Raw genomic sequence first — 20,134 nt, 5'->3', positions numbered from 1 at the left:
TGTTTCTGCTGGTTGCAGCAGGAGGTGGCTAGTCATGCTGATCTGATTTTAACAGTTAGGTTTTCTTGGTTTCCTTGAGACCTGCCTAGTCTGCAGCCTCAAGGTTCAATGAGACCTGCCTAGTCTGCAGCCTCAAGGTTCAATGAGACCTGCCTAGTCTGCAGCCTCAAGGTTCAATGAGACCTGCCTAGTCTGCAGCCTCAAGGTTCAATGAGACCTGTCTAGTCTGCAGCCTCAAGGTTCACACCAGTAACCTCTTACATTTTTTTATTTATTTGTATTTATTACATTTGTATATTTACATTGCTCCCTGTGCAGGTTAGACCCATAAGGACATTGGGCCTCATTACACGGATGGCGGAGAACCATGGCACTACCAGCGCCATGGTTCATGCCGGTAAAATACCGGCACCGCCTTGGCGGAAAGGGGAATTACCGCCCCATTCCAAGGTTGGCGGGGCGGTAATTCCCCCTTCCACCATTGCCCTTCCCCATTCCCATTTTTGCCCCATAGGGCATAATGGGAATGGGGAAGGCGCTAATTGCGGTACCTCAAATTGCGGTACCGTAATTAGCTCCCTGGGTCCCTTTGCGGGTTGGTTTTTAACGCCTGCAAAAAGCAGGCATTAAATCCCCCAACCCGCAAAGGGACCTCGTAGTAAGGCGGTAAGGATTTACCGGTAAATCCTTACTGCCATCCGTGTAATGAGGCCCATTGTCTCTTATAGACAGCAGACCCTCCCAATCCCTGGCATTTCCCCTGTTGTGTCGATGCTTCCATAACAAGTAATATGCCATGTCTATCTGCCAGAGCAAGTCAATGGCATATTTTCCCACACACATAGCTCAGCCTTTATTTCCATTGTTGTTGCATCCCTGCAGCACCTCCTCCTTCTTGGCCTGCATGCAGTGGCCTAGAGCAACTGGTGAGTGACATTTTGGGGTGTATAGAGCAATGTGTTACTCCTGAGCTACACATTGGGAATCATTGTCCTAAGCAATACAGTCATATAATGCCAGTATGTGTAGAAATAGAGGGAAAATGAATTTGAATAGCCCCAATATATACAATATAATATAGTCGTTATAGCACAATGGTGGCAGTGAGATAAGGAAGAAAGAAAGATATTCCATTTGGTGTTATAAAGGCATTTTTCTAATATATGCATATTACAAATATCATTCCACCATTCCTTAATAGTAGTAATGACTTGTATAGCAACTAATATAAACAGATCATAGAATGCAAAACAACATTTGTTAGCAGATGTTCTAATAGCCAAGCAACCTAACAAGATATTTGCAAATGAAAGCGGTTTGTTAAACATAAAGATTTGATGTAACACTTCCCAAACCTGGGCCCAAAATAGTCTTAACATATTTGCATTCATAAAATATATGTTGAAAGTAACAAACCTGTTCAGAACAGGACCAGCAATTATCACTATTAATGAGCTTAGAATTCCACAATTTGGAAGGGGTCAAATAAGCTCCATGAAGAACAAGAGATTATGAAGACCAACACTAGGATTTCTTAAAAAATCAAAACATACGCAGCTAATTTAATTTCAATGTTTTTGTAGATTAGATGTTCCCATGTTGTCTGATTAATTCAAGAAATGCCTTTAAGGCAAGAATAAATACAATTGGGGATAACTAACATCCCTGGGTAGTACCTCTAAACAACAAAAAGGAAAATGGGGATGTGATCATTAATTATGATTAGGGTTTTAGGATCTGAATATAATAATTTAATCAGCAAAATAAATTGATCCGTACTTCCAGGCCATTTGAAAGCTTCAAACAGATATCCTCACTGCATGTGATTGAATGCTTTTTCCGCATCTAAATCAACAGCTGCAAAGCTGTAAAATGCTTTAATTAGGCAATATGACCCGAGGAGGGGGACATTATCAGTTGGGTAATGCCCAAGGAGCATAGTTAGAAGCCACGGGGGCATTACCTAACCAATAATGGCCCTCCTCCGAGGGTCATATTGCCATTAGTACTCAGGCACGTTGTACCGGGTTACTAATTGCAATTTTTCTCAAGTCGAGAAACGGCGCTGAAAGCGCTTTTCAACTCGACAAAAAAAAAGCAAAATAAAATGTAAAAAAATAAACAAACAAAATCATTGCTAATCCGGCCAGGTAATGCTCCGGGGCCATAGTTACAGGTCCGAGTGAAGCAAGGGCCTTAACGAAGCAATCCGTGCCAAGAGACTTACCTTTCTTTAGATCATGTATAGCTCGATGAATGTCTTCAATAAGAATAGGTCCATTGAAGCAGGTAAGATTACATAAGTGATGAGATTTGCAATTAACTTTATTAAAGAAGGGAGTGAAATTAGGGCTTCTAGAAATGTGATCAGTTGTATAGTCTTCATAGAATTTAGTGAAGATTGCTAGAATTTCTTTAGCAGAATCATCTCTAATATCAGCTTCATTGTCGATATATGAGATACTGGAATGCTCCTTTTTAAACTGAAGATATGAATATGATGCAAAAGCTTTACAAGTTTTATTTGAGTTTTGATTTATTTTGGCATTATATTTTAAAATAGCTCCACATGGTTGGTCCATCAAGACTTTATCAAGTTCAATCTAGAAAGATGCAATAGGTTTTAGGCGATAATCATAAATCTTACTATTATATAATGATTCCAACTCCTTGATTTGTTTCAAGGCTGCATCCGCCCCTTTATTCATATGTTTCTTTTTGTATACCACATATAAGATTATGTGACCCCTTAATGCTACTTTATATCACTCCCAATTTCTAACAACATATGAATCGCCCACCATATTAATTTCAAAGAAACAATGAGGAAAATGGATAACGGAAAATCAAATATTTTCATCACAAAGGAGGACATTATTAAATCTCTGCCAGTTTGAAAATTAGGTACATGAGAGATATCAAGAATTGTGACCACATGTGCATCATATGACAATATAATGCTATCCATCTGGGAGTCAACAACAGTTCCAGAAAGGGATTTGGGTACAAATATGTAATCCATACATCCTAATATATTATGTGGAAGCAAACAAAATGCAAATTCTAAATCAGATGAATGAGCTAAACGCCATGAGTCAACACGTCCTAATTCCTGGATAAATTAAAAACATTCTTTGAGATTTAATATTTCTAAATATACATTTGGATTTTCTTTCTAAAAAAAGGGTGCATCATATCACTAAATTTCCCACATAATTATATATTAGAAAGATTCGACTGAAGCAGCATGTTTTTTATGTTCAACCAAAAATATGGGTCAGGATTCATGGGCCCATACATATTCAAAATAGAAATTGTTATATTGTTATTGCATTCACCAAACGTTTGATGAGAACCCAAGATGTAATACGTTATGCTTAAGATTCTTATGAATTAAAATAGAAACACCATTACTTTTCTCTTCATCCACATTAGAAATGATTCTGAGAACCCACAGTTTTTCAATTTGACAGCTTCTTGCATCGACAAATGTGTTTCCTGTCAACATGCAATAGCTGACTTGTACTTATTACGGTATGATAAGATATTTTGCCTTTTAGTTGGTGTGAAGGATCGCTATGTGTGTGGCAAGGGTGTATTAGCTCTGCCTTTTTATTTTTACTAATAATAAAAGGATGTGGATAATTCTATTTCAGAAAGGGTGCCCTGCTAAGAAGACCTCCCTTTCTGCAAGCTTCATGCCAAAACCATAGTGTACACCTGTGCCCTGCTGAATCAGTATCCCAATCTGCAGTGCCTCCTCTCAAGTGGTAGAGAGCAGGCTTATAGGTCACAGGTGCCCTCTTGACAGCTGCAGTGACAGCCAAGTCACATCAGTGCAGGGAGTGCATTTAAAAACATGCACCTCTGTTCCCAAACTACATAACTATTAGGGTTACTATCCTGGTGGCAGTTGTAAACTTTAAATACAGGCTATACCTGAGTTTAAGCTACAGTGGCTGGTATGCCCTAGACCAAAGGACTAGCCTCACACCGGTGCATTGCATACAAAAGGGCCTTTGATGATGTGGGCAAGGAAAGGGGCTGGGTTAGTGTAGATAGAGGGAGCTCAGCGTAGTTGATCTTGTTTCTCTCTGCAACTCTCTTTCCTTCCTGCCCTCTCCACTTCCTTTAGCACAAAGCTGGGTATGATGCAAGCAGGCACAGCTCACTTCTCAGAAGAACAGGGAGTGGAACCCCTAAAGCAGGCATGCTTTTGTCCAAGCACCTACCTGTGGACTGCCGCCTATTAAAAAGGGGATTTCCCACACCTTCTTTAATTAACTTTTGGACTTCAAACTTAAGGAAGAATTCATTTGGGCCTTTTTTGGGAGACCTGATGTTTCCAAAGCCCTCAGCTGTTGAGGTCAAGAAGGAGAATTCCAAGGTAGATGTAAGCTCTGCTTCCTACCCACTTCTGAGCACGTTGGGGGTAACCTTTGCTTAGAACCAGGACCTGCTACTCTCCACCAAACCTCCCTGGATTTGGCTGGGAGAGTGGAAACTGAAACCCTGCAGTGGTTCTCACAGCATCTGGAGGACCAGATCAGCCAAAGCTCCCTGTTTTGCCACATTGAACTGGTTGAAACGCATTTGGACCGTCTTCAGCACACTTGAAAGAGAGGCTGCCATAATATGCCAAGTGTACCCTTCTATGTGCAGATACTATTATGTTATGCCCATTATAGACTCACATGCCAGGTATAGCCTGTATATGTATAGTAGAGCCTGAAAAGATAAGGTGCTGTGATTTTCAATGTGCAGTCCCTCAGAAATGCCATCTAAAGGCAGTCATTGTCATGCTTATGCTTGGTATAGTCACCATTTTTAAGTTACAGCCTCACATGTGCAGGGGGTGCCCTCATAGTCCAAAGCTCAATAGTAATAACAGCATGATTTAACATGGTGTTTCATGTCAGTTCTTCCTGCTTCAAAGCGCTGTGATAACTGTTATTATTTCCCACTTTAATAGCACTCAGTGCATCAACTTTGAAAGGATGATTGGCTGAGTGACCCATGCCATACATTGTACGTGTGACGTGCAGGCTGCAACCATGACATGGGCTAGTGTATACCTCATTGCGCTATCCTCCCTGAAGATGTGCATTGTACAGACACCAGAAGAAAGATTAAGCCTCACATATCCAGCTGCTGCCATTACATGCTAAGGACTGCCTCACCTCAAATGCCCCATACTAATATATTAGTGAAACAGCCCATCCTGTCTGTTTTGCTAATGCACTATCAATATAATAAAAGGCCAGATGTATGTGCCTGATGCAGTCATGCGCAGTAGAGACTGCCTGCTTTGCCTGTTGTCACCGCTAGAGCTGTTGCTTTAGGAAAAGAACTGTTGCCTTAGGAAATCTATTAGGCCAGCTGTACGTGTGTCCGCTCCTCACCCACTGTGGCCTGTGTACACAGGCTTTCACACTACTTATCTATTCAAGGCCAGCCAATGCACACTATGGTTTCAGTTCATGTGATGGTCTGATGTTTGTTGCAGTCTGTATTACAAATGGGATGTCAGTGACTCAACATTGATGATTTTTAGCTGGCCCCATCACAAGGAAAACAAGAAAAATCTCTAAATGTGTGTCACCTATATGAAAGTAGCAGTAGTGGGACAAAGAAGGACTACACAAACTCAGCAGTCTGTGTGGAATCGTATACGTCGAAGGCTCTACCGACCATGAGAGGCCCTGGTGGAGTGAAGAGGCGTGAAGTGGGTGATGTGTTGCTCACACTTCAGAGGTGTGTGCACGCTGCTGATGCAGTGGCTGCTCCTTAGACGTCTCCATGCCCCAGAGAAGATGTACTCAATACACGTGCGCCCCATTTGCCTTCTGTTCCCTTTGCACCTTGGAGTTACAGGGGCAATGCATGAGTACCAAAGGAGAAGTCTGGGGGAGTTACTACTGCTATCCGTCCCTAGTCCCAAGTTTCAGTGATTGGCGCCTAATGAAAGGCTCTTTAAAGAGAAGCGTCTTCAATTCCTTCCTGAACTGTAGAAGGGCGGGAACACGTCTGATGTGCAATTCAAGGTTGCCCCAGAGTTTTGCTACACAGCAGGAAGAGGCACGTTTTCTTGTGTCCACCTTCTTACGGTTCTTGGTTTGCAGCCTGCTCATGTTTTGCTGAGTGTTTTGGCCAGGTAAGGAGGAGTGTGTGTTGCCTCTGTCTTGTAAGCGATGCAGGCTACCTTGATGGCAGAGTGGGCCTGGGTGACTGTCACCTCTGTGATGATAAACTCTCGCTCTCTTGCTCTCTCTCTCTCTCTCTCTCTCTCTCTCTCTCTCTCTCCCCTACTCTTTCTCTCTCTCCCCCCCCCTCTCTCTCTCTCTTTCTCTCTCTCCCTCTGTTCATTTGGTCTCTCTCAATTAATCTGTACTCATGACCTCCTACTCATAACTCTGTGCCTTTGATCTCTCCCTTTGATCTCTCTCGCTCGCCTCTGTTGCTCTGGCCTCCCTGGAAGTCACCTCGTGTGTTTCTAGTCTTTATCTTTCTCAAGTGAGTGCACTTGATCCATGCCCTGCTCACATCTTGTCTTTTGGCTTTTCTTTTACACACACTTCTGTCTTTGACCCCTTGCCCCCCACTCAGCACTGAAGTGTGGATATATTGCTCCCCTTTGTGCTTTGATTTCCATGCCACTGTTTTTAAACTCACTCCCAGGCTCCTTGGGCAGCTGTGAACTCTCTCTCCCAGTACTTCACTGCTGTGCACTTGATCTTTCTTTTAATACCATAAGGAGGTTTAATTTATCCCTAGGTATCTTGTTATGATTGGATCTGTGGGTTCGGTGGGTGATGTCATTTGGAGTGCGGAGTGATGTCACTGAAGGTGGAGTGTTGATGTATGTGCTGGGCGCGAGGTTCCACGGATGACAGGTGGGCCTGATGAGCTGTGCTGGGTGGATGTCCCAGTGCTTTCTTCTCTACATCGTAGCTGGAGAATAAACCTACATGTAAACTTACCTTCTGGTTCTTGGCTTTATGTAAGAAGGTGACTCCTGTTCCATCACTGGCGACGAGGATGCGAGCCTGCTGGGAAGGAGCAGCGTAGAGTAGCACTGCCTTCCTTAGGTGACGTTCGCCCAGCTGTCCAGTTACCAGGTGGCCAGTGTGGTCCGGGTAATCCTGCAGGCCGGGTGGCTCAGGAGCAGCAGAGGTCTGCGTCGGGGTCCAGAACGGCGACCCTGAGTATTCCGGTGGGTCACAGAACTAGGGTCCGGGGAAGAAAGAACAGAGGAACAGTAAGAACGTAAGTATTGAGACTGATCTCCTTGTCACCACTCATCAGTCTTCACAAAACTATTTGAACCATCAAGATACAGGAAGATTTCACAACCTTGACAGGCACTGGAAGCTGAACAGAAACAAGGTCCCCTTGGAAAACACACAGACACTCAAACGCACCACTATACTAGCACTTGACTCTGCACCAACAAACAATTAGAACCCAGCTACACCTCTCACGCAGCTATACCCCTCGAATTTGGCCTAGCTGCACACATAACGGCACCTTCAAGCACTAGCGCTGCAGATACCATAGTCCATTGGTCTCACTACACACATTCTACGGCCCTTACACAGCCAGCGCACGACGGCTAGCTTGTATGCAGCTACACATCACCTATTGCACACTGGCTGCACACATACCGAGTGCACCCATGCACGTTGTACTACACTAATCTCGCCACTGATCTGGACGGCGCTTGCAAGGGTGTTCAACCCACAGCACTTTGGAATCATAACAATGGTAAAAGGCGCTATAGAAATGCCAAACAACATAACACAACTCTCCTGCCGCTCTACGGACTTAGGGCTAGGGTGTTCGCTGACACTTCCTCTGCCCAATTCATTGCTCATGACTCCAAACAACATCACAGATGACATTACCAGAAGTGCTAAACATATATGTTATTTGTTTTAAAACAGCGGAAGCTACAATCTGCATTGACAAAAGCACATGTGTCCGCATTAGGACACACATTCTAAATATATTTTCTATAAAATGTCATCCTGTGCCAATGCTAAGAAGACAATACAACCATAATTAACCCTCAGTGCATTGGGAGTGACTTTATAGTTGGCCAGATATGATATGATTACTAAATGCTAATATGACGAGTTGATGTCATAATGGTGATGACTGTGAAGAGGGTGTTTCAGAACTCTGCTGGAGAAGGGGTATGAGAAGCCAACTTAAAGGTGCAACCAGTTTACACTTAAGTCTTTGGCCAAACTCTCATGGTAACACAGCTGGGAGGTTTGGCTCACACCCAGGAGGAGGTAGGCGTGGTATGAAGTACAATTTACAAGAGCAAAGTCTGTTAAGGAACAGAGGTCCACACAGGTAAGTACACAAATATACTATATGTTGGACAGATGCAGTTAGTAAACTCAAATAGGCTTTAGTTTTCGATTACAGTACATTTTAGTAGCAATATCCACTGAGAATGGCTCAAATGAGGGAAAGCGGGGCTAAGAACAGTTGCACGGGCCTCTAGTGGGCTAAACAAACTTTAGCAACAAGAACAACACTTTAGTGGTCCATCCCTTGCTTTGCTGAAGTTCAGGCTGTTACAAGTAGGTGTTCTTATTGATTACGGTCTTGAAAAAAGTAACTGTAGAAAACTTCCAAAGGGTCCTCCAGCTATGGAGGGGGTATACTACCAGGCCCCAGCCCCTGTATGACCGAAGAGAGGGCTCCTAACCTAGGCACCACTGACTTTGTCCGGGTAAGAAAGCTATTACTTAAGGGGTTCATGCCCACTGTAAGTCAAGAAAGACAGCCACGCCTAAACCGATTTAAAATATTTCAAACCCCAGACTCCAACTTACAATACCAAAGACACCACAGGACAAGAAATCAGTGGGGGCAAAGAGGCTCACTAGTGGCTTTGCTGTAGTGGGCTTCCAATGACAGGTTAGCTTCGGACAGAGGCTGAAACCTAATTGCAACAATACAGGAGGACCACTAAGGGACAGCAGGTGGGTGCAGTCGTTGGTGTGACACAGGAAGGGTTCTCAAGGCCCTCAGGAGCAGCACAGTCGGACCCTGGATCCCAAAATTCCCTTCTTCACTCTCAGAGAATGCAGCATGAGAGCTGGTTGACAAGGTCCAATCAAAACTCTCAGGTGCCAGAAAAGTTGATTGAAAATGAGGCAGGAAGGGGCTCTTGCAAACCTGCAATACCGTTTCAGTCAGGTGCAAACCAAATGCAGACCCAGTGACTACTCGGACCTTGAAGGAGTGATGGTTGCAGAGCAGGGCTTCAAACTGATTGGTCTCACCAGTCCAGAGGAGGGAGGAACCCGGTTCAAGTCCTCCCTGTCGAGTTGAAGACAGAGATCGAAAAAGCGGTGTTGGCTTGGCCAATGCTTGTTGTAGCAGCAATCCCCCAGTGGATCTCTAGTGTTCATTCAGATTCAGATTCTTGGATTTTGTGGCCAACAATCTCAAATGGCTCCAGGTCCTTTCCTTTAATCCAGACTACCCACCTACGGAATAGGACTGCACCAAACAAACAGGGAGGCTGCCCCATTAGAGACAGCTTGTCACTTCACATTCTGCTCAGCAACGGGACATGCCCTGGTTGAAGGGTGGATTGGGACTAGAGAGTCCCAAATCCCAGTTTAGTCAGTTCACTCAACCAAAGCACTGACCGGCAGTGCAGAGCAGGTTGCTGCAAAAGTGCAAGCCCGTGTTTGGTAATATTCAACCTGAGAAGGAAGGAAGGCGGTCAACAAAAAAGATGGCTCAAAGAACAAGTCTTGTACACTAGGAAAAGCCATTTTGCATACATGGTAATAGAAAAGGTTATCAGAGTAAAATAAATATGTGCATGACTGTGCACAGGAAAAAGATGAAAAACTATTCACTGCCACTGCCTGTTCAGTACACATCACATTCGTGTAATGTTACTGAAAGAAGGGGTTAAAGGGACACAAAGGGGCTCAGGATGGGATTTGACAGCAGGGACCTGGTACGTTTGCACTTAGCGCAGTCAAGTCCCTGATGCCAATATTTTGTAATTTGCATGGTGGAGTGTAAATGTCCAGGGCAAAAGGCAGCATACTCTTGTGAACACCGCCTTTTGCCCTGCACCTTTGCACTCTGCGTGCAAAGTGAGTAAACACTGCCGAGCATGCCAGGCAGCATTGACCTTTCATGGTACACTCTGCCTGCCATGCTTGCATGTCGGCAGCGTGTACAATTACAATTAAACACTAGCTGAAATGCTCGCGTGTTGGGCTGCATTTCATTTAATTTGTGAATGCTACTTGCCATGCGCGCATGGTAAGCAGCGTTCACAGTAACAATTAAACGCTGTCCTACATGCAAGCTTGTCAGACAGCATTTAATTGCAACTGAACGCACTGCCTGCCATGCAAACATGGCAGGCAGCATGTACAATGGATTCATTTGGGGTCCACCAGCTTTATGCGAGTGCATATAGCCGGCAAACCAAAGAGGGATCGCCAGCAAATTGCGCCGGCATGAAAACCCATGGTGGTCAAATGCTGGAGCATTTATATGGTGGAGAGGAAGGAATGCGGAGGCCCCTCCGCCAGACAAATGAAAATGTGGCGGGACGTCAATGGCTTTTATGCCTTTCCTTTACATTGTGCCACGTCTGAAAAATGATTTCCAAAGGGTCGCTGTAGCACTTCACTGATGGTGGCTTGTAGTACAATGTAAAAATAAAAACGAGGACAGGGGTTATGGCCGGTCATCTGAGCATGAGGTTGCTTCCTGTGTGAGCTCTGAGAATCCTGTTCTGACCTGTGCTCCTACATTCCTTAAATGAAGTGAGGGTAGAATTTACCTCTCACAGTCCAAATGTGCTCCCCGACAGGCGTCCATCAGCAGAGGTGTCCGCTTGACGGGGATCGGTGGACTCATCTGCTCCTGAGCTGGTGGCAGTACGGACAGCAGCATATTTTATGGGGAGAAAAGAGCCGTGCCTTGCATAATGCTGGTGACATAGAGAGGTGCAGCTGAGGAATTTTGGCACAGCGGGGAACGGGAGCGAGGCTTCCCACCCACTGGTATGCTTCGCTGAGGTGAGTCCCCCTGGCCTGTAGAGAGGGAGCAATGATGGTGTGAGAGTTCGGTGGCAGAGTCACAGTGCCTGATTTCACTTGGGGATGAGATTTAAACAGAGTTTGACTTCCTCTTACCCAGCAAGAGGAGAATCCGGCCGGCAGTCCGGTGGAATACATTGAGAAGGAGATCTTGGTGGGGTCGATTCCCTGCTGTACGAAGAAGAAGGGAGTGAGCAGCAGGAGGGGATAGTCCAGCATATAAAGGACTAAGGACCGCATTCAAAAGGTCCCCGGACATCGGCATGGCGAAGGCCAGGGGTGTTGCTAGGTCTGGAAAAGACCCGGCGCTATGCTAATGTCGCAATTGTCGTGACTCGGGGCTAGATAGTCTTTTGGTTGTAGCTCCTGAGATTCTATCTGGGGCTACAACCAAAAGACCATGGGCTATAGTCCTCTTAGACCCCCCCCCCCCCCCCCCAGAAACGCCTCTGGCAAAGGCACCGGCAAAATAGAAGGGTTCTTTCTCAGTAGATATTAAAAATGTGTTACAAGTGCAGGTGGGTGTAAAGAAGACCCAAGAGCAGATCTCTGTACAGATTAATTTCCCCTGAAGTGAGGTTGTTTCTTTGGAAGATGCCCGACCAAGAGGTCAGATTTGCAGGAAATGTTCACCGAAATTAAGAAAGAGATTACGGAATTAGACAAACATGTGGTGGCGGCTGAAAGGAGGCTGGAAGAGATGAGCAGGCAGAACTGGCAGAGAAAATGCATGGGCTGGAGCAGCAACTGGAATATGTTTTAACGAAACAGGAAGACACAAAATATAGACTGAGGAGAACAACATCAGGTTGATGGGGATCCTTAAACAAGTAGCTGATAGAGATCTGGTTGAATACATCACAGCATTTTTTCGCCATCTATTGGGTGCACCTGATGACTTAGAGATTGTGTTGGATAGAAAACATTGGGCCTCATTACATGGATGGCGCTAAGGGATTACCGGCGCCGGAAAGGGCACCGGTGCCGGTAATCCCTTAGCGCCATACTACGAGGTCCCTCAGTGGGTCCTGTCCTTAACGTGTGGCCAGACCACACGTTAAGGAAGGGACCCGCTGAGGGACTTCAGGGCAAATAACAGTTCTGCTAATAGCGGTACCGTTATTTGCTCCTTCCCCATTCCCATTGAGCCCTATGGGTGCTCAAATGGGAATGGGGAAGGGCCTTGGTGAATGGGGAATTATCGCCCCGCCAACCTTGGAATGGGGCGGTAATTCCCCCATTCACCAAGGCGGACTCGGTAAAATAACGGCGGCAACCATGGCGCTAATAGCGCCATGGTTACCGCCGTCCGTGTAATGAGGCCCATTGTGTGTACTCGACCTATCAACAGAGTAGAAACCTACCCCCGGATGTCTTGACGCTGGTTTAGCTGTTCCAATAACGCAAGGACAAGAGCATGATGACAGCAAGGAAGCACAATGAGATACACTTCAGGGAAGCTTCAATCCTGATATTTCAGAATTTGGCACAGGCTACGTTACAGAAGAGGAAAGGCTTGCGGATGGTCACGAGCTAGCTTAGGTAGAAGGTTATTAGATATAGATGGGCTTTCCCCTTTAAACTGTTATTTGAATATGGAGGGAAATCGTACAGCGTCATTAAGGAAGAGGAAGTACAGACTTACTGCAGTGAGCTGAGGAGGCAGCAGGAGTGGACGGACCTTGTGAATAAGGAGAAAAGTGAGGTAAGAGAGAGCCAGAGAAAGATGAGTGGAAGAGGGGTCGACCTTACCCTAAAGGGAAGGGAAAGGGCTTATGCCCCACTAATGTTACCTGAAGTTTGAGAAGGGAGGGTTCCTGAGAAGGATTTCAAATTGGGGAGGTGGGAGGCCTTGTGGTGGGAGGCCTTGTGTGTTATCTGTGCAGGGGTAGTAGGTTAGGCTCTCATAAGGAGGCTTTGGGATGTATGGGCACTTGAGATGGGTTGGAGGGTTGGAAAAAGGGGAAGAGCAATGGGGGAGGGAAGATTGATGTGTGGAGAAGGAAGGGGGATGGGAGTGGGTTGGGCTGGGGCTCGGAAACGGATGCAAAGTTACCTAGGATGAGATATTGGAATCCTTAGAGTCTATAGGTTGAGGAAAGTCATTCGATTTAATGTTGTTGTGTTGGGTAATGTAGTTCTAATGTTATCATTATTAGGTTCTCAGTTGTATCGAAATGATGGGAACAGTGACACATGGAAGGTTCTTTTAAAAGAGGCGAGGTCTTAGTGTTATTGGGTAAGAACGAAGTGGAGGGATGATGGCTGAACTGGGGTTTGTGACCCTAAATGTAAGTGGTCTCAACTCCCCTCCAAATGACTTTCTATACTGTGTAGATTAGTGGAATTGAAGGCGTCTGTCATCTTTTTGCAAAATAAACACTTTTTGGCACAAGATGGGTGTAGGATTCACAAAAAGCTGCATCTATAAAGATCTGTTTTTTTAATCCTTACAAGTCTCATTGGAGGTCAGTTTTACACATTGGTGTCATTGTATGCTCCTAATGATCACCAGGACCAATACCTCAGTGCCCTTGAGGGAGATAGGGAAGGCTATGTGAGGGATATGTATTGATAGGGGGTGACTTCAATTGTGTAATGGACCCGGAAATTGACAAAATGCCCACTGTGACAAATCAACTTCCGGAGCACCAGTGATCCAGGGATGAATATCGGTTTCTAAATCATCCATCAACCCCACACCTCTAGTAGACCAGGAGGAATCCGAACAGATTGGAATACAAGTGAATTATAAGACCTCCTTGTCCAATTTTGGTAATGTGGACGGGACAGCAGGCTTATCTCCACAAGGTCGTGGATCGTTGGTTAGATGCAACACAGCAAAAATACAATTATTACTCAATGATAAAAGGGACAGTTCAGTCAAGGATGTATACACATATCGACTTTATTATTACTACAACAGACAGTTCTAGCACACTACAAAATACAACACACCTTGTAAAGGAACACAGACTACAGGCAGTTTCACAAAGGAAAAGGATGCACTCTGAATACTCACAGGAGTGTAGTTGGTAAAGTAATCATACTGGGTGAGGTGACAAGCCTTGTTGTTAGTTGGGGCTGGCAGTTCTTGGCTATCCACTTTCTGTACGGTTTGTCTTAGTATCAGTTATGCGTGAGTAAGTAGAGAATGTAGACACATCAGTCAGTGGTTGTTTCTGTTTCTGTACTGTGGTAAGTGATGTGTTGGGGTGAATAATAGACGTGGACGTCTATTATTCACCCCAACACATCACTTACCACAGCCTTGATAAAGACTACAGTCGAAACGCGCGTCGGCTCCCTGTTTCTCCCACATGGCAATTTTTGCCAGAACTTGTCACGTGTTTTGGAGTACATTAAAAAACATGTACAGAAACAACCATTGACTGATGTGTCTACATTCTCTACTTACTCACACATAACTGATGCTAAGACAAACCGTGCAGAAAGTGGATAGACATGAACTGCCAGCGCCAACTAACAACAAGGTTTGTCACCTCACCCAGTACGTAAACTCATGGGAACCCTGCAATTTGGTTCTCTGACTAACCATGTGCCAGGCTGCAGGCAATAATTTAATTTAAAACTAACAACAGTGCGTAGGGGACTGGTTTTTCCCAATCAAAAACTCCAACCCTGGTAAAGTAATCAGTCTTACTGTTCAAGGTTATTGGTTTCAGCACCAAGGGGGCAAAGGGTAGTAACTGTCTCTAGGGGCTTTCGGAGAAGGTCCAGTGGGGCAGAAACATAATGTACCTGGTGCTGAAGAAGTTTTTGGTGCTCGACAGCGTCGAGGCGGTTCAAGGGCACCCTGCAGCCATTGAAACAGAGTTAGTGGCGGGAAACAACTGCGGGTACCAGGCGGAAGGCAGTTCGGCAAGCAAGGCTGGACGGATGTTTGCAGGCTGTCTGACGTGGAGGCTTGGGCCAAGAATTGTTGTCTCTTTGCTGGTTAGCGGATCGGTAATGCTGGTTGAGGCGGCTCAGACGGATCTTGTGACTGCGGCGTGACAACAGTCAGCGGTGCAACCGGTTGCAGTTTCAGGGCTCGACTGTCTCGAAAATGTCCTTAAAAGATGGACACTGGATGATGCTTCTGTGGCACTCCTCCTAGCTTCTTCACATGGCTTGTGTCCTTTCAAGGCGGACGGCCCAAAGGTCAGGAGAGTGATTGCAGGCAACAGCCTTGTCCTTTGTCCAGAGACTCTCTGGCACTTCCCACCTAGGAAGCTTACTGGCAAAACCTAGCAGGGCATGCTGTGTGCTGACTGGGAACAGGTTCTGGAGTTGCTGGACGGATCCTCTGAGTCCAGTATCTCCCTCTGTTCCCTGGGCGATGTTTAGGGGAGGGAACTTGCTTCCCTCTTGGAACCCCTGGTCTTCCTTCACTGGCGGAAGATGTAAGGTTACTCCTTTCGAAGTCGCTGGATGATCTGCTGAGTGAGGGGTTCAGCCCTCTTTTAAAGCCAAATGGGCCCCAGTGATTGGTTCAGGCAAAGCCTACCTTAATGAACCAATCCTGGGCCCCAACAACAATCTTCTGTTAAACACAAGGTCAGGACCAGAGTGCTCTGCAATGGGACAGGCAAGGGGTGATGGCACATACCTAAGTTCCACCCACTTCCCTGTCGTTTGTAGATCAAAGTGTCTCTCGGGTTAACTGAGCCCTCTGTGACTCCTAATTAAAGCACAGGGTTCCCTTGAAGTTTGTGCTGGGAGCAGACTTCCCGTCTCCCCCAAACCACATACTGAAAGGGGTCAGCTCTGCAGCTCCTACAGTAAATAGTGGACCCAGACACGCATTTCACTGGCTTTCATACAGAGGGGTGGGAACTAGCTTCAAGATGACATATTGCATGCCAAAGGGGTGTTAGTCCTGCCTTTACTGTTGTCTATTTCGGCAGCCAAGCTCCTTCAGGCTTGCCTCAATTATCTATCATTAGTATTCACTGCCGCCAGCCGGAGAACAAAAGGAAAGCAGATCCATGGAGCCTTTGATATTTAATTAGGCTGCCCATGCTGGAGGAAGGTGTGCCTTCCCCCTCCTTGAGATGCTTTGATGTACCCAGGGCTATCACATTCCAGCTAAATATGGCAGGGAAGACGGCGCCTTTAGGCTGTGTCTTCCTGGAGTACATGTGACTATGTGTTTTGTGCAGGAAGCAAATGAAATGTGCGCGGAATGGCCTCGCACATTTCTCAGAGGCTGATCTTTTCATTATTAAAAAATCAAAAAGCCCAGGCGAGCGCACTCTCCCCGTGCGGATGGTCAAATTCCTCACACCCACTGCAAATGATTCTCAAAATAGACATGAGTTGGCTAGAGTTCTCTGGGAATTGGGTCTCATTGAAACATGGTGGTTTTTCAGACACAGTGAAAGAGACTAAACACACTTCTCAGCAGTCCATAGAGGATATTCCAGGATAGATATGATCTTGGCTTCCTCAACGTGAATCCCGATGGTACTATCCATAGAAATAGTTGTTCGTTGCCTCACAGATCCTGCTCTGGTTATACTGCAAGTACAAGTTGATAGGATGGTTGAGAATAAAAGGAAAGAGTGGCGATTAAATTATATGGTCTTGAGGGATGTCTCGATTAGTTTGCATATGGAAGATGTGATTACGATTTTTTTTAAGGAACATTATGTGGAGGACATGGATTGGAGGACTATCTGGGATGCAAGAAATGCAGTTATCCAAGGGGAATTCATATGTAGAACGCTGGCCTTTCTGAGATAAATAGAGTTGGAACATGTTTTGGATGAAGCTGAACAGGTCCATAAGCAGAAGCATTCCCTGATGGCTTAATTCGAAGTACATTTAGCTGACAGGTCAGCTCAGTTGATGCTGCAGGCAAAGCAATCCTATTACATAAAGGGAAATAAAGCAAATCATGTTTTGGCAGCTAAGCTGCACAAGCAACGTTTAAGGAACTATATACCAGTTTGTTGTGAAGTGTCTCGGAATATGGAGCACTCTGTGGAATGTGTATGGGGGACTATGTTCTAAGTTCCCTGGAAAGCAGTTAGTGGAGGGGAGCTTGAGCAAGGAGGTTGTGCTGGGAGTCGCTACACGGATTCTTAAGCAAATAAACTATGAATCTTACCTTTAAGTGTCTGCAGTCTGCTTCATATTAATAGCAACAAGTTTACGACCCCCAGCAAGGTCGTGTGTATGCCTGGGAATCTGTCTGTGCATCAGCACCGTCATCAGCTCCTGCTGCTCCTGGGAGGCTGGGAACAGATCTGCTCTGCTGGATGGGGAGATTCCTGGCAGTGAGAAGGTGCGCCATGCTCCAGTGAAGTTAGCGTAGGGAGCCCCTTTGGCTGTCGGCTGTTTGGCTGTGCCATGGGCACGGAGTGAGGAAGAGGCGGTGTGCAGCCAGCTTGAGAGGAAGCATCTCTGTGACGAGAAGGTACGTCGCGGACAAAGAGTGAGCCTCTCCCTGGCTGGCAGGTATGCTGTGTTTGTCGGGGCAGGGGGGCAGAAAAAAGCTAGCCGCTCCTGTCAGGAGGCTAACGTTCACTGGCAACATTAGAGAAAGGGACCCAAGAGCATCAAATGTGGGTGGCCATCTCTGATAACAGAAAAGCAATGACTTGTTTCCTTTGTGAGGACCACTGGGTAATCATCCTTCCTACATACTGTGCGCACTCGTCTCAGTGATTAAAGGGACTTTAAGTACAGAAGGACGACACCACAGCAGTGGAATAAGATGCAATGGCCATGCCTGGTGTACCCGGGCCCTCTGTTTTTATGGCATCTCCTGGTCCGGTCAAGGTCAAGTGGAGTCAATTGAAGAAAGGATTCCTGCATTATATTAGGGCAGCATGTGGGAATTCCTTTTCTTTATTTCTTTCTTTAATTTATTTCTTGAGCACTAGAGACGGGAGGCCCTGAGGCATAAGAGCGCTGCAATATGACAAACAACAAAAAAAACAAGAAGTAGCAGGCAAGGACCAAGAGGACCAGGGCAAATCAAACATCCCAGGAGATTATTCGAAAAAGGGCAGTTTTCAACTTTCATTTGCAGATGGGAAGGCTAGGGCAAAGCCGGATGTCAGGTGGAAGGGCATTCCAAAGATAAGGAGTAGCAAATGGGAAACAGCCACTCTGTACCAATACCAATTTGGTCTTTGGCACCCAAAGTAGCCCTGAGTTGTTTGACCTTTCTACTCACAGGAAAGGCTCACTATTGATGTACTTTTTAGGTTATGAAAGCCAACATATTTTTTAGATGCTGCCTGAACTGGTTGTTGGGGGTAGTGGAGAAGCAGCCAATGAAGGTGGGCCTCCTTAAATTGGATATTCACTTTAACCCTAAGACAAGAACCATTCTGGAACAGTACAACTTTGGGGTGCGTGTGCAAGAAAATGGAGAGAGCATTGAAGAATGTTACTGCTTTATGGCACCTTGCTCTGTCCTGTGGGTTTCATAATTCATTGGATGAACATATTCAAGATCAGTTCATGATCCATTGCAACAACAATAGGATTAGAGAAGAACTTTAGTTAAAAGACAAACCTAGCCTTGACGGAGGGGGGTGGGGGGGGTAGACATTGAGAAATGGGTAGAACACTGCATGACATGTGTGGCTAACCTGGCCAAAGTGGAGAGTAAGGGCGCTAAAATTGAAGTTTTGAAGATTTCAGAGGTGAAACAGTAGAAAAAGTAGGAGTGTTGAATAAAGGAAGTGGAGAGAGCAAAAGGACACATGTGAAGGCCCAGAAGGGTGAGGAATGACTGTGCTTTTGTTGTGCCAGTAGATCACACTTTGCTGCATCTCCGGTGTGTCCCGGGCAGAAGGTGGTGTGCTCCAAAACTAAAAGAAAGAGGGCACTTTGATAGCTGTTGCACACATTTTCAGTTTGAGCAAAGAAATGTATTGCATGTGACTGAGGAGCATCAGGGTAATTTTGAAGAGGATGAGGACTGGCACGTTGATACAATGATTGTACAAGGTGTGGATGAGGAAGAGTGTGAGAGTCTGTATGCTTTGATTTGTGTAAATTGGAAGGAAGTGTCTATGATGGCTGACTCTGGAGCAAAAATGTCTCTTATGCCTGAGTAGGTTTACGAACTTCACGTTGGGGGTGATGTGAGAAATTTGTTGAAGGGGGATGTAAACCCAGTGGGTTATAATCTAGATAAGATCAATTAAATGGGTTATTTCAATGCTCGGTTTGATTTTAAGTGAAGGACTGCCCAGGGGAAGGTGTATGTAATGAAGAAAGGTGCAACACTACTGGGGTGGCGTGACCAGAAGAGGTTGGGGATAAGACTAGATCCAAATACTATTGAACATTTTTTGCAGGTGAACCGATGTTATGTGAGAAGTATAAGAAATTATTCAGCAAATGTGTGCGAAAGGTCAAGGGCATGAAACACCAGATCATTTTTTTTTAAAAGGGAGTGTGCTGTGGCTGAGAAATTGCATCCACTTCCTTTGGTGTTAAGAGAAGGAATGAAGAGGGAGCTTGGGAAGTTGCGTAACATGGGTGTGATTGAAAGGGCTGGTGGTGTACAATGGATTTCACTAATGGTAGTGGTAAAGAAGCCATCAGGGGAACTGTGCTTGTGTATTGACCTATGAGAGTTAAACAGGTGTGTTGTTGTAGAAAGGCACCCATTACCAAACATGAATGAGATGCTCACTATGGTGAGCAGAGGGAATGTATTCTCAAAGTTGGATATGGCCTATCAGATTGAGTTGAGTTGAATTGGAAGAGGAATGTAGAAAATTAACTACGTTCATAAGGCATGAACGGATTTTCCAGTTTCGAAGGATGCCATTTAGTCTTGTATCATAATCAGTCTTCCAAAAGTTATGGACAAATTGCTCAAAGGGATGAAAGAAGTATTCTGTTTTCAGGATGATGTGTTAACATGTGGTGAATCCGACAGTGGGCATGATATAATTTTAGAGTGAGTCTTAGAAATCCGGGAACAGAGGGGTGTGACGTTGAGAGAGGAGAAGTGTGTTTTTAGAAAAGAAAAGGTGGAGTACCTGGGCTATTGGGTTTTGGGG

At 45.3% G+C, this 20,134-nt stretch overlaps 2 protein-coding genes across 3 annotated transcripts in view; one reads left to right on the top strand and one right to left on the bottom strand.

Moving 5' to 3' along the window:
• Nucleotides 1–20,134, bottom strand: part of LOC138530274 (uncharacterized) — a 391,407-nt gene that overhangs the window by 312,759 nt on the left and 58,514 nt on the right. For both annotated transcript variants that reach the window (XM_069640895.1, XM_069640894.1), the window contains exon 2: nucleotides 6,981–7,226. In XM_069640895.1, coding sequence (XP_069496996.1) covers nucleotides 6,981–7,226 — 246 coding nt within the window. The remainder of the gene's footprint in view (nucleotides 1–6,980; nucleotides 7,227–20,134) is intronic.
• LOC138530258 (adenosine receptor A1-like) overlaps nucleotides 7,126–20,134 on the top strand; it is a 92,684-nt gene continuing 79,675 nt past the window's right edge. Inside the window, exon 1 of the mRNA XM_069640893.1 lies at nucleotides 7,126–7,266. The gene's annotated coding sequence lies outside the window, so the exon portion shown is untranslated. The remainder of the gene's footprint in view (nucleotides 7,267–20,134) is intronic.

The sequence above is a fragment of the Ambystoma mexicanum genome, chromosome 1q (genome assembly GCF_040938575.1).
Source record: "Ambystoma mexicanum isolate Mex_15411 chromosome 1q, UKY_AmexF1_1, whole genome shotgun sequence".
NCBI classification, from domain to species: Eukaryota; Metazoa; Chordata; class Amphibia; order Caudata; family Ambystomatidae; genus Ambystoma; species Ambystoma mexicanum.
Note: the sequence above shows the minus strand (reverse complement) of the source record. Positions and strands in the feature narration are given on the sequence as shown.